General features: G+C 38.1%; 1 protein-coding gene across 2 annotated transcripts; it reads left to right on the top strand.

Moving 5' to 3' along the window:
* The first annotated feature begins 204 nt into the window (after positions 1 to 204).
* On the top strand, positions 205 to 14,064 carry PTPN20 (protein tyrosine phosphatase non-receptor type 20). Of its 2 annotated transcripts, none has more exons than XM_029200851.1 (4): positions 205 to 550; positions 4,406 to 4,621; positions 13,057 to 13,118; positions 13,953 to 14,064. In XM_029200851.1, the coding sequence occupies exons 1-4, from the start codon at positions 449 to 451 to the stop codon at positions 14,005 to 14,007; spliced, it is 435 nt and encodes a 144-aa protein (XP_029056684.1). In that variant the 5' UTR covers positions 205 to 448; the 3' UTR covers positions 14,008 to 14,064. The 2 variants fall into 2 exon arrangements, with proteins under 2 accessions (XP_029056684.1, XP_029056685.1); XM_029200852.1 differs by lacking the exon at positions 13,953 to 14,064 and adding an exon at positions 13,937 to 13,952 and having other exon boundaries at positions 449 to 550.
* Positions 14,065 to 14,432: the final 368 nt, after the last annotated feature.

Raw genomic sequence — 14,432 nt, 5'->3', positions numbered from 1 at the left:
AATTGTATATTTCTTAGGTCATGCCAGTAGATTTTGGGGAGGGAAAAATTTAAATTCATGGACTGAAATAACCCTTTGAAAAGAAATTTCTATGCCACCTTCTCTGTTGGTCAAAGAGATAAATGGATTTACCTGTGTGAAAGGGTTTCATGAAATCTGGGTGTATTGCATCTCCTGCTTTTCCTTTGTCTACCCTATGTTTCTGTGTTTGTAATAGATGATTCAACATGTGTTCCTCTTGGAGAAAACAAGGACTACATCAACGCTAGTTATATTAAAATAGTCAATTCTGGAGAAGTATTATTATATTGCTACCCAAGGACCACTGCCAACTACCACAAATGACTTTTGGCAAATAGTTTTGGAAAATAACTCTAATGTTATTGTCATAATAACCAGAGAGGTAGAAGGTGGAGTTATCAAATGCCACCATTACTGGCCCGTTTCTATGAAGAAACCTTTGGAACTGAAAAATTGTCATATCTTCCTGGAGAACTACCAGATACTTCAATATTTCATCATTCGAGTATTTCAAGTTGTCAAGAAGTCCGTAAGTTAAAAAAAATCAGTGTTAGATATATATTTCATTATATAAGCACATGTGTCAGGATGGGAAGTTAGGGGTAAGATGGGACATAGCTGGGGATACCTTTTAAAGTAACTTGTTTTTACTTCTCCCTGGTACCAGAAACTAAGACAACACCACCTCTACTTCTGCCTAACCAAACTCTGACTGGAGAGACGAAATAATTGAAGAGGTGAGTTGGGGCGGTTGAGAGTGAGGGTTGGAAGCTGCCTAATCCTGGGATGTACTTCGGCTCTGCTGCTGAGACTGACAGATGTGTATGGAGTCCTTACGATATCCTGATAGTCACTGTGCCAGGCACTGTTGCTCCTTACCGAGTAGCAAAGAGTTCAGTGCGCTTACTGGTACCTCCAGTTACTGTGCTCAATGAATGTGGTAATATTGAGATTTGTATGGGATGCTTTGGGAGCTCAGAAGGGAAGTACTTAGCTCTCCTTGGGCTTGGGGGGAAGATGTGCTAGAGGAGGTGACATCTGGATTGAGAATAACCCAAATGAGAAAGATGGAAAGAGGAAGTAGATGATCAAGGTATAAAATAGCATGGGATATGTATAGAGAGATACAAGTAGTTAAGTGTTTCTGGAATGTAAAAGTTCAATGCCAGGGAGTAGTGAGAGGTGAGATGAGGCTATAGAAAATAAGTAGAGAAAGCCAGAACATGAAATGTCTTGGATTTCAGCTAAGGAACATGAACTTCATTATGAAGATAATTGGGAGACATTGAACAATTTTAGTAAGAAGCGTCCATGATCAACTAGGGCAGTTAACAATTAGATAGAAAGCAAAGACTCTGGTGTTTTTCAGATAAAATTGGCAGACTTTATGTGATTTATGACTTATAAGGAGCGTTCAAAAATTATGCTGTCAAATGCGATAGCCACATTTGGCTATTTTATATTTAAATTATTTAAACTTACATAAAATAACAAATTCAGTTTCTCATTTATAGTATCCACACTTCTAGTATTTAATCACATGTTACTAGTGGCTACCATATGGGCAGCAAAGATATAGAGCATCTGCATCATTGTAGAAAGTTCTATTGGGAAGTATTGGTCTAGAATAATTCATAGAATAATTCATTTCTTGCTCTAACAGACTCAGAAAATAGAAAAGGAATGATTTATAGGAGAAAGCGATGTTACATTGCTCTACGTGGATTTGATTAGCAGGTAGGTGATACATGTGTCCTATAGCAGTGAAGGGGATGGGAGTTAAACCAGAAACTTGAAAAGAGTGATGAGATTTGGAGTCATCATCAAAGAAGTTGATTGGAGCACAGGCAATGATCAGGAAAAGGGTTGCTGGAGGTGCTGAGGTTGGAACCCATAATTTGCAATAACAATAAAATATGCAACTATGTGATTAATTTTCTTCCTAACCATGGGATTCCTGAACACAGGTTATGAGACTTACCCAGGGAGGGATGTTGCTTAGTATATGTGGCAGGATTCAAAGGATGAAAGGAGTTGACAGTTTGGTAAGAGAATGATTTAGGTAATCAGCCATGAAGTCTAAATTTAGGGAGATGGATGGAATCGGGCTAGGAGGAAATGGAGGACAACAAGGACAGGAGAGTTCCGCTTAGTCACATTGTTGGAGTTGAAGTGAAGCACAAATGAGGTGGTAGCGTAACAGCTCCTGCTCAGAAAATGATGTTGGAATCTAAGAACTGGAAGATTTTTGACATTGGACATTATAGGTGATGGTGAGTCCAAGGAGTGATCACATTGTGAGGACTAGAAGAAAGAAATGGTCTCCTCTTCAAGAGAGAAATAAAAATGTGAGGCTAGAGTGTCTGTTTGGTTGTTGAGATCCCAAATTTGCCTGGTCAGAATCTGTGGTAGGGTGATAGCGATGAGAAGGTGAAGCTAAGAGGTATGAAACTCAAAAGGAAGAGAGGTTTTTGTACAAAGAGAAGGAATAATGAATTGGAAATAGCATTGGGCAGCAAGCGGTATGCAACCTAACCTCTAGGCTCTGTGGTACCTGGAGTACACAGGAAAATAGGTGGCCTTGATTAGAGAGGGCTGCCGAGTGCTGTGCCCATGGGAGGCAAGGCCAGGAAGTGGAAGAAGCATTTAGGGAAGTGATGATGGTTTCCACGAGTTTACTGTGGGATGGGGGCCTGAGTGCAAAGGGAGATGTTGAAGAGCGAGAGAAGTGGGGAGGGAGGGGAAAAGATAGAATTGAAGAGCATGAGGATCGGAGCATAGAGTGGTGACAAAGGAGGCCAAGAATAGTAATAATGGCTGACATTGATGGAGAGCTTGCTGGCTGTGTGCTAGGCCCTGTGCTTGCTCTGTACACCTGAGGATTTGCCTGATCCTTCACTCTCCTAAGACTTGTTGATTCCCTCCTGTTAACCAAGTATTGTGCCAGATGCTGGAGACAGAAAACAGAAACAGCCTCAACTCTTAAAGTGCTTACAGTCTAGTGGGGGAGGAAGACACCAGTTCCAAATAACATGTGATACTTGCTATGGCAGGAGAAGGACAGCATGCTTGGAGAATACAGGCCAGGTGGGAGGCCCAGAGGGATGATCTGTCTGCAAGGATTCAAATGCTCGGTTCCACCTGTGCACCCTTGACAAGGGCGTCTAGGATGGTGGCCTTTGGGCTGAGGCCCACAAGCCTCAAGACCATGGGGTTGATGTTTGGAGAATCTGCATCATGGCACTGTGTCAGGAAACCAGTGAGGCCCACCTTCGTGCAGGTTCTCAGTGGTCAACAGTGCATGAAAGATTTAATCCCTAAGATATGTGATGGAGTGAGAGCTATCCTCAATTTTGTGCCTTCACAAGGTTTTCAAGTGTCGTTTTCCTCATCCAATTTCATGTGCCGATGATTCAAAATTGAGGTTTTCTGTTTGGAACTTAGGAAAATTGTATTTCTATTTGGAACGCAGAAAAAAGTGGTACATTAGGGAGAAGCAGAGGAGCAGTGAGAAACCCTTCCTGAGTTTTTTTACGAGGGTGCCCAGTGAAGTAAAATGAGGGCTCCACATTGGGGAAAGGGTGAACCCTCTGAAAGGGATGATCGGTAAACTCAAAGTGCTTTATCTGTCAACCCTGAGGAGAGTTCCATGGCTCCACTTTCAGGGGGTTCAGCACAAGAGTGGGGACCAGAGTCTACTCACATGGTCATTAACTGCCCAATTCTCATCACCGGAGGAGGTTGCCCCCCACCAAATCCCGGTCAAGCAGCTTGACAGCACTTATTGTTTTAATTAAATTTAGTATCATAATATTTAAGCCGAGATAGATTGCTTTTCTATCTTATTCCTAACATGTTAGCTCATCTTTCATCCTAAGTGTTTGGGATTCTTGGTTTGTTTGGACTCTTCTACATTCTCATGGTGCAGAAGAAAGATGGTAGAGTTAGATTTGGGAGGACTACACTATTGTCCCAGCTCTAAACATATGAGCCTTCTGACCTAGCATACATCTACCAGTCAATCAAATGCTTACTTTTCATCTGTAAACTGAGGATATCACAGTGCTTGCCTCCCCAGGGTTGATGTGAGGATTAAATGAGATAATGCGTGTGAAGTCCTTAGCACAGTATCTGGCACAGAGTAAGGGCTAAATTCCTGTTACCTGTTAGTATTTTTATTTTTATTATCCTGTTACCATATAGCAATTAGTATTACTATTTCTGGCATATTAGAAATTAAAAGAAGATTTCTACTATAAGACGTTGATAAATCTCTCCTCTCTCTCCGCCTTCCTCTCCCTCCCTCCCTCCTTCTCTCTCTCCCTCTCTCCCACCCTCTCTCTTTCCCTTTCTCCCTCTCTCCCTCCCCACCCCACCCCCACAGACAGGAGCTAGTCACTTTGTAAAACACTTGCAGTTCACCAAGTGGCCAGACCATGGCACTCCTGCCTCAGCAGAAGGCTTTATAAAGTATGTTCGTCATGTGAGGAAGAGCCACCTTACAGGACCCATCATCGTTCACCGCAGTGCTGACGTGGGCCGGACAGGGGTGTTCCTATGTGTGGATGTTGTGTCCTGTGCCATTGAAAAGAACTTTTCAGTAAGTGTGTGAATTAAGCAGAGAAAATGATGCTGTTAGTAAACACTATACTTTTAACAGCCTTCTAATAACCGAAGACTAATATTTGGCCTTCAAGAGCAGCCGAGTAAATAGAGAGCCTGTGAGCTTTGGATACCTGCTTCTCACTTAACTGCTGCAGGTTCTTGGAGGTGGTTGTGAGAATTCAAGTACGCAATGCAAATGAATGGCTTCGGACAGTGTCTGGAGCGTGGTAGGTGCATCGTAAACATGAGTTCATCTTCCTTTTCTTTCCCTCCACCCACACATACTGTTTTTAGAATCTTGTTAGAGAATGTTGATGATGTGTGCCTATTTTTAATGAACAGAAATACATGCATGTGAGCACATTGGGAAAAAAAAGTAGACTTCAGAGTTAATGAGAGGTCCCTGGGTTTGACTGCCAGTTTTGCCACACATTTTAGATTTTGGTGACTTTCTGCAAATTGCTCATCTTCTCTGAAACCTAGTTTTCTCCTATGTAAAATAAGGCTAATAATATTGTTGGGTTTGAGTCAACTGTTAACAATTCTTTATTTTCCTCCTAAATTTGGAACCAGCTAAGGGAGAAACACAAGAATCAGACATATGGTGATTCTACTATGATCTTTATTACTGATTAATTAGGCAATGTGACTTTAGATCTGTGCCCCAAAAGGCCTACTTTTACTGAACTGCTTTCCTGTGCTGCAGAAGTGAGGAGGGGAAGACATTAGTTAGCAGGCACTGCGGGGTGGCGGGGGAAAGCGGCTCTCACCATGTCCACAAGGAATATGAAAATCCACACCTCGGTCGTAAGACAGCAGGGGATACGAGGCATTTGTCCTGGTAGAGGCAAATTTTGCAGAGTTATCTTTTTATCAGAACAAACGTTAAATCTCTGCTCTCTTAGGCTTTAGGTAGTTACACCCCAAGAGTGACAAACTCTCCCTTGTGATAGCAAATTGGCTGCATGGGTTCTACAACTCTCCATTCTAAGGTAGTATTACGTCGGGGGGTAGAAAAATGTCCTCTCCCAGAAACTCCCTGGAGGACAGAGGGAGTTTATTTTTCTCAGAAGCTTGAGCCAATATCTCCTAGCATTTCACTGTTTCCACTTCAGTTATAGCCCTTTCCCTAAACTGATCACTGTGGGAGATGCTGGTCCATTAAGGTCTGTCAGGACTACTCCAGGCCATACAGCTGAGAATGAGAGAGGAATGGTTTTCCAACGCAAACTGAGAGTTTTGTTTTGTTTTTTTAAATAAAGAGTGAATATAAACTGGGTGGTAAAAAAATGACAAATGTCCCCAAAATGCTGAAAATTTAAGTAGTATGAATCTGATGTTACCTGTTCCTATAATTAATGTTGTTTTATCCTTTTAACAGAAAACGCATTAGCATAATTTTATTTTATATATTCTTCATCATAATTAATTTGTTTATATTTGTTCTTATTTTATATTCCTTATAGAAACTATAAAAACTATAAATATTGTATTTTGTGATTCTGAGGAGCACTTTTTTTTCCCCCATCATTATACCTTCTTTAAACTCAAAATGTGTTTTATAATAAGTCACCTGTCAGCTTAATTGACAGTGTTTTTCTTAGCATTATGTAAAATAGTGATGTATTTTACAATTAAGGATGCTTAGATTTGATGGAAAATAGTGGTTCAAAAAAAAAAAGGAAATGCATCCATTGTTGCCTTATTGGCTTTTCATAGAGCCTTGAGCTGTCAAATGTTCTTACTTATGCCCCTCTCTACTCTTTTCAGAAATTCTGTCCACCAGAGCTACTTAAAGTATGGTCTTGGACCAGCAACAATCTGTGTTATTTGCAGCAAGATAAGTTTTCTGAAATTGAGAGTAAGCATTTAGAAACTTTCAAAGCAGTTTGATATCTTGCTGTGACATCCAAGAGCATGACAGTGGGTTGGCCTTGGTGAACAGGGTGTAGACCAGTTTGTGCGTTGTGGAAATCACACAGGGAGTCTTACATGCTGCAAGCTGTATACCAGCCCTGTGTGGCTAACATTTTAAGATTAGTTTATCAATTATAACTCTAAAGGATATGAAAATCTGAGAACATGTAACCATTTCTTTCTTTTTATTGTTATTTTATAGTCATTTTTATTTTTAAGTAAGCCTGCTTAAAAATCCTTAAAACATTGGGAGCAAACTGGCTCTTCTCTTGCCAGCACTGGTATTGCTCTGTAGTTGAAACATTCTCGATAGAACCTTCCCCTCTAACCGTCTTCAACATGCAATAACAGTTGTTAATTATCAGTTACCAGATTATCACATAATGAAGTGAGTAATCCAAAATTTAACACATTAACCTTTACGAAATCAAAAATTCTTACCACATCACTAAACACACTGTCCAGTTCATCTGGCAGAGTTCTTTTTTTTTTTTTTTTTGGTAGCAAGACTTTCTTGATGAAGCAGTGTGTTGGTTTATCTTTTGGGATAAATTCTTTAATCTGTATAACTACCTCAGACTTGTTTTGTTGTCATTGCAGCTCTACTACCAGAACATAATCCTACACAAAACTTACAAATTACATTGGATGACAGTGTAGTACTTTGCATTTTTATGCAATTTAAGACTAGTTAGTTGTGTTTATCAGTAATCAAACTGAGAAAAGGAAGAATTCTTCCTTCTTATCACATCATTTTCAAATCACACATATACTGAATCACTGTGTTAGCAATAGCTGTGCAGTCAGTAAGTTGCAATGGTAAATACTCTGCTACTTTTTTTTGTGAGTTGGTACCACTTCGCATCACTAGCCAGTCCCTGAATTCGTCAAGCTGTGGCTTCATTAGAAAATGGTACTTTAACTATCTTTTTTTGCCATACCTTCAGCTCAGATTTTCAATAAAGCACCTTCAGTACAGTCTGTCACCATTATCTGGCAATCGTGTAAGGGTTTTTAGTCTTAGCAATTCAAAGTGCTATTTTGTAAGCCTGCAGAGTATTAATGTTATGTGTGAAATGTTGAACATGAGCTTTTTATTTTAGTATTTTTAAAATAATTCTTTTGTCTTGGAACTTATTGCTTTTGTTCTGTAAGTGACAAGTACATTTTAATGGTTTCTTTGCTTTGTTAGCAAGTACATCTTTGCAATTAATACAAGTGTGGTTTTAGCAATTCACAATTAATAATGGCTATAAAACTCAATGTGTGACGAATCATAATGCTAGGTAAAATTAACATGAACTCTTTTGGTCTTCATTTCTTTGTAGTTACTTACACTATTATCATTTGGTTAACCACTACAGCTATATTCAGAAAAGCTGTGCCTTTTCTTGTCAAGACAATCCAGGGCAGCACCTTTTGCCATCAGTAAATTAAGGTTAAAAATGAATAATACAAATATATTTTCATAATTTGCCTAATCTTAAATTACAAATTAACAGACTTTCAAGAAACAATGGTTTTTAAATTCATTGAAGTTCCATTTTATCAATATTTCCTTTTATGGATCATGCTTTTGGTGTCAAGTTTAAAAACTCCTCACCTAGCCTAAAGAATTTTTAGGTCCTAAAGAATTTTTCCTATGTCCTTTTCTAAAGTTCTGTAGTCTTATGTTTTACATTTAAGTCCATAGTCCATTTTGAGTTAATTTTTTTATAAGGGGCAAGGTTTAAGTCAAGGTTCACTTGCTATTCTTCCTCCACTGAATTGTTTTTACACCTTTGTCAGAAATCATTGGGAGTATTTGTATGGGGCCTATTTCTAGTTCTATATTCTGTTTCATTGATCTATGTGTCTATCCTTTCGCCATTACCACACTTTGGATTCCTATAGCTATATAGGAAGTCTTAATATCAGGGAGAGTGATTCCTTCTCTTGCAAAATTGTTTTAACCATTATAGGTCTGTGCCTTTCCATATAAATTTTAAAATTAGCTTGTCTGTGTTTACAGAAAAGCTTGAGGGATTTTGATAGGATGAATTGACATTTTTACTATGTTGGATCTTCCAATATGAATGTGGTATGTCTCTCAATTTATTTAGGTCTTCTTTGATTTCTTTCATCAGCATTTTGTCATTTTCAGCATATAGCTTCTGTACGTGTTTTGTTGGATTTATTTTATTGTAAATGGTATTGTGTTTTTACTACCATGTTCGTTGTGTGTACACATATGTACAAATACGTTGATTTTTGTGTTTTTAAAACATATTTATTTATTTATTTGGTTGTGCCGGGTCTTAGTTACAGCACGTGGGCTCCTTAGTTGCGGCAGGCGGGCTCCTTAGTTGTGGCATGTGAACTCTTAGTTGCAGGATGCATGTGGGATCTAGTTCCCTGACCAGGAATTGAACCTGGGCCCCCTGCATTGGGAGCATGGAGTCTTAACCACTGTGCCACCAGGGAAGTCCCCAAATGCAGTTGATTTTTGCATGTTGATCTTGTATCCTATGATCTTGTTGAACTCACTTATTAGTTCTAAGAGGTTTTTTTGTCCTGTTTTGTTTTGTTTTCGGATTCCTTGAGAGTTTCTGCATAGACAATCATTCCGTCTGCAAGTAGGGACACACTTACCTCTTCCTTTCCAATTCATTTGCCTCATATTTCTTTTTTATGGTCTTATTGCGCTACCTGGAACTTCAAGTGTGTTGAAAACAGATGGTGAGAGCAGACATTCTTGCCATCACTAATATTAGGGGGAAAGCAAATTAAAATTATTTGTTCTATGAAAGATGCTATGAAGTGGATGAAAGGTCAAGCTATAGACTTGGAGAAACTGTTTGCAATCCACATATCCAACAAAGGTCTCACATCTAGAGTATATAAAGAACCCTCAAAACTCAATAGTAAAATAAATAAATAAATAAATAGGCAAGTAATTCAGTTAGAAAATGGGTAAAAGACATGACATTTCAACAATGAGGATGTATTGATGATAAATAAGCACATGAAAAGACGCTCAGCTTCATTAACCTTTAGGGAAATGAAATTAAAACCATGATATTCAGCTGCATGAGCTGCTTGTAAATTTTGTAGATTAATCCTTTGTCAGTTGCTTCATTTGCAAATATTTTCTCCCATTCTGAGGGTTGTCTTTTCGTCTTGTTTATGGTTTCCTTTGCTGTGCAAAAGCTTTGAAGTTTCATTAGGTCCCATTTTTAATTTTTGTTTTTATTTCCATTTCTCTAGGAGGTGGGTCAAAAAGGATCTTGCTGTGATTTATGTCATAGAGTGTTCTGCCTATGTTTTCCTCTAAGAGTTTGATAGTGTCTGCCCTTACATTTAGGTCTTTAATCCATTTTGAGTTTATTTTTGTGTATGGTGTTAGGGAGTGTTCTAATTTCATTCTTTTACATGTAGCTGTCCAGTTTTCCCAGCACCACTTACTGAAGAGGCTGTCGTTTCTCCACTGTATATTCTTGCCTCCTTTATCAAAGATAAGGTGACCATATGTGCGTGGGTTTATCTCTGGGCCTTCCCTCCTGTTTCACTGACGTATATTTCTGTTTTGGTGCCAGTACCATACTGTCTTGATTACTGTAGCTCTGTAGTATAGTCTGAAGTCAGGGAGCCTCATTCCTCCAGCTCCTTTTTCTTTCTCAAGATTGCTTTGGCTATTCGGGTCTTTTGTGACACAGGATTAATCTCCAGAATTTACAAGCAGCTCATGCAGCTCAATATCAAAAAAACAAACAACCCAATCCAAAAATGGGCAGAAGATCTAAATAGACATTTCTCCAAAGAAGATATACAGATTGCCAAGAAAAACATGAAAGAATGCTCAACATCATTAATCATTAGAGACATGCAAATCAAAACTACAATGAGATATCATCTCACACCGGTCAGAATGGCCATCATCAAAAAATCTACAAATGATAGATGCTGGAGAGGGTGTGGAGAAAAGGGAACCCACTTGCACTGTTGGTGGGAATGTAAATTGATACAGCCGCTCTGGAGAACAGTATGTAGGTTCCTTAAAAAACTAAAAATAGAACTACCATACGACCCAGCAATCCCACTACTGGCCATATACCCTGAGAAAACCATAATTCAAAAAGAATTATGTACCACAATGTTCATTGCAGCTCTATTTACAATAGCCAGGACATGGAAGCAACCTAAGTGTCCATCGACAGATGAATGGATAAAGAAGATGTGACACATATATGCAGTGCAATATTACTCAGCCATTAAAAGAAACGAAACTGAGTTATTTTTAGTGAGGTGGATGGACCTAGAGTCTGTCGTACAGAGTGAAGTAAGTCAGAAAGAGAAAAACAAATACCATATGCTAACACATATATATGGAATCTTAAAAAAAAAAATTGTCATGAAGTACCTAGGGGCAAGATGGGAATAAAGACATAGACCTACTAGAGAATGAACTTGAGGATATGGGGAGGGGGAAGGGTAAGCTGTGACAAAGTGAGAGAGTGGCATGGACATATATACACTACCAAACGTAAAATAGATAGCTAGTGGGAAGCAGCCGCATAGCACAGGGAAATCAGTTCGGTGCTTTGTAACCACCTAGAGGGGTGGGATAGGGAGGGTGGGAGGGAGGGAGACGCAAGAGGGAAGAGATATGGGGACATATGTATACGTATAACTGATTCACTTTGTTATAAAGCAGAAACTAACATACCATTGTAAAGCAATTATACTCCAATAAAGATGTTAAAGAAAAAACCATAATAAAATATCACTAGACATCCATCAGAAAGGCTAATATAAAAAATAATGACAACAACAAATGCTGGTGAATGTTTGAAAAAACTAGATTACTCATATGTTGCTTATAGGAATGAATGTAAAATGGTATATCCAGTCTGGAAAATAGTTTTAAATTTTCTTTAAAAAAAACAAAAGCAGAACTAAACTAAACTTACCATATAACCTTAGGAATAACACTTGGGTATTTATTCCATAGAAGTGAAAACTTATGTTCACACATAAACCTGTATGTAAATGTTCATAGCAGATCTATTTATAATAGCCCAAAACTGGGAAACAGCCTAGATGTTCTTCAACAAGTTTAATGGTTAAAAAAATTGGTACCTGTCCATACTGTGGAATACTATTTAGCAATAAAGAGGAATGAACTACTGATACACTCAATTTGGATGAATCATGAGGCAATTAGACCAAATGAAAAAAAAGTTAGTCTCGAAAAGTTAGATATTACATGATTCCATTATGTAATCCCCTTGAAATAACAAAACTATAGAGATGGAGAACAGTTTACTGGTTGCCAAGGGTTGGGGGTTGGGGTGGGTGGGTAGTTCTAATGGATAACAGGAGGAAGTCTTGTGGTGGAACTGTTGTGCACCTTGATCGTGGTTGCAGTTGCATGCATTTTCACATGTGATAATATTTTATAGAACTATACATACACATACATGCCCACTCTCACAAAAGATTGCATGTTAAACTGGCAAAATCTGAATAAGCTCTGTAGATTGTACCAGTGTCAATTTTTTGGTTTTGATATTATACTCTAGTTGTAGAGGATGGTATAATTGGGAGAAACTAGGTGAAGGATACACAGACTCTCTCTGTACATTTTTTGCAACTTATTATGTATCTATAATTATTTCAATATAAAAATTTTTAAAGGCTTAATTAACATTTAAAATTATTATAGAAATGACAAATTATAGAAATAAAGGAATGTTTACATTTTCTCTGATTTTTATGTACTTTTGGATTATAGCTGACAGTTGACAAACCTTAAATTTCATGTGGTTTTGCTGCACATGACTCGTCCTCAGCTTACACCACATGTGACCTTTCAGGCAAGTTCAGCAACACCTGAGCTGGCCTAGATCTTGTTCCACTGATGAGGCTGCTCAATGTCACACCACTGTCAGATTGCCGTAAGAGTTTCTAAACACTTATTACCAGTTTCTGGACTCATCTCATTGTGGTCTAGCAACATCCCTTTGCAGACCTGCACCAGCTTAGTGACCACACTGGGTAGTGCTGGTCTCCGTGCACAGGTGCAGAATCTGGTGTTGGGCCAGCTGTTGCTCAGGGTCTCCATTTGAGTTGAGAGGGCTCTTTATATGAGAAACAGCTGTGTTACTGTTGTGGCCAGAAAAATTCTTCTATGCTTCAGACTTTTGCAGAATCACAGTGCTGCTTTAAGTTCTCCCTTCTGAGAACAGAAAAGTATACACAGGGGCAAATTTGTTGTTATTTCTTTTGGAGAACATTTCTTATTATAAATGATTGCTTCCTGCTTTTTCCTGGAAACCCATTTAAACAAGTCTTCCTTATCCATTAGACAAGGTTAAACATAGTACATTTTCTTATGACTGAAAATGAGAACTTTCTGGTTAAATCTTGAGATATCTTTTACTGGAAAGAAGTATGGCGTACTCCTTTGGCATCTGTGGGTTTTGTGTTTTCCCCCTCTATGGATAATACAAAATTACTGTCATCCTGTTACAGTTCAACATCATGAATATAGTGGGCCAAATGAGAGAACAACGTTATGGAATGATCCAAACAAGGTAAATCTCACCGCATAAATTCTAATAAGAACAATAATGAATATAAAGATGAACATTGTATAGCACATTACAATTTGTAAAGCTCTTTTGTCTACACAGTTTCATTGAATTCTCACCGTTTGAGGTAGACATTAGTTATGCTCTGATATTACTGATGAAATACTTCAAGTTCAGAGCAATGAAGTTTGTTCCATAATGTCATTCAGACAGCAAGTAGAGGAGCCAAGACTGAACCTGAAGTCCGCTAATGCCCACACACATGCTTAGTCCATAATGCCATTTTAAGTAACACCTCTAAAGTTATTTTCCATAAATTTCTGGATGGCAATTTTGGGATATTTATTTGCAACTAAAATATCAAAGTCACTGACATGTCATAAAAAGACAATCATTTATGTCACAGATTAGTTACATTAATCATTGGGGGATCAAGAGAATATGGATAATGAAAATAAACAGGTACCCCTAAATCTTTTTTAGCGTTTTTTTAGGCAATGTTCAATGATATGAAGTGTTTCATTTGAACTAGGCTACGTCTAAAAAAAAGTTTAAATTTGATTTATCCAGTGAAGATATAAAGAGATTGAGATTGAATCAGTTTCCCTTCTGTTCAGTTAAGCTTCAGTTAACTAGTTCTAGACCAAGAACTATATTATTAACATTTATCTGCCTGATATTTTTAAAAATGTATTTACATAAAGAAGTTCTTGGTTAAATGTTTGCTCTTTTTAAGCACTTTTCTTTGTGGTGGAAAAGTACAAATGTGTTTTCTGAAAGTGGATATTGATATTCAATTAACATTCCATTGTTTTTCATAGATATATATGTATTTAGGAGCAGTATATCCTTTGTTATAAAATTGTGCTTCAAGTTCTTCAGAAGCTTCTGACTTTAAAGTAAGAAAGACTTCTGTTGCTTCACACTTGAAATTACCAAGTGTCTTGGCGCCTCCTCAAAAAGAACATGTTCGAGCTGTGCTGAAGGGCTTTGCTTATGCAAATGTGCTGTCTTGGTGTATCATTTGACTTTCTTTCTGACAACTCCCTGAAGGCAGCATCATTTGGTTTGGGGTGGACGGTGTTTACCCACTGATCTTACTTAGGTAATATCAAGTACCCTCCCACATATTCCAATGAAATGAAAGTTACATAAAACAACTGCAGCCTATTTGGTTGAAGGGGTTACAGGACCCAATAAAGGACTTAAACTGTATTATTTAAGATTTTATTTGGAAAGACAGCTGAAGGGAACTGAGGATTCTGCGGATCACAAGATCGCAAGATCATATCGTGACCTCTTACAGGCATCTTCAAG

This window comes from Monodon monoceros, unplaced genomic scaffold (genome assembly GCF_005190385.1).
Source record: "Monodon monoceros isolate NGI ecotype Baffin Bay Population unplaced genomic scaffold, NGI_Narwhal_1 Super_Scaffold_4, whole genome shotgun sequence".
Taxonomy (NCBI): Eukaryota; Metazoa; Chordata; class Mammalia; order Artiodactyla; family Monodontidae; genus Monodon; species Monodon monoceros.
The sequence above is the reverse complement of the archived record's forward strand: the minus strand, read 5'-3'. Positions and strand labels throughout refer to the sequence as shown.

Excerpts from the sequence above, each read along its gene's own strand:
- PTPN20 (XM_029200851.1), top strand. The coding sequence starts at position 449 with ATGAAGAAACCTTTGGAACTGAAAAATTGTCATATCTTCCTGGAGAAC. Across the intron at positions 4,622-13,056 it reads CCATTGAAAAGAACTTTTCA|TTCAACATCATGAATATAGT; the intron begins GTAAGTGTGTGA and ends ATCCTGTTACAG. Across the intron at positions 13,119-13,952 it reads TATGGAATGATCCAAACAAG|GAGCAGTATATCCTTTGTTA; the intron begins GTAAATCTCACC and ends ATATGTATTTAG.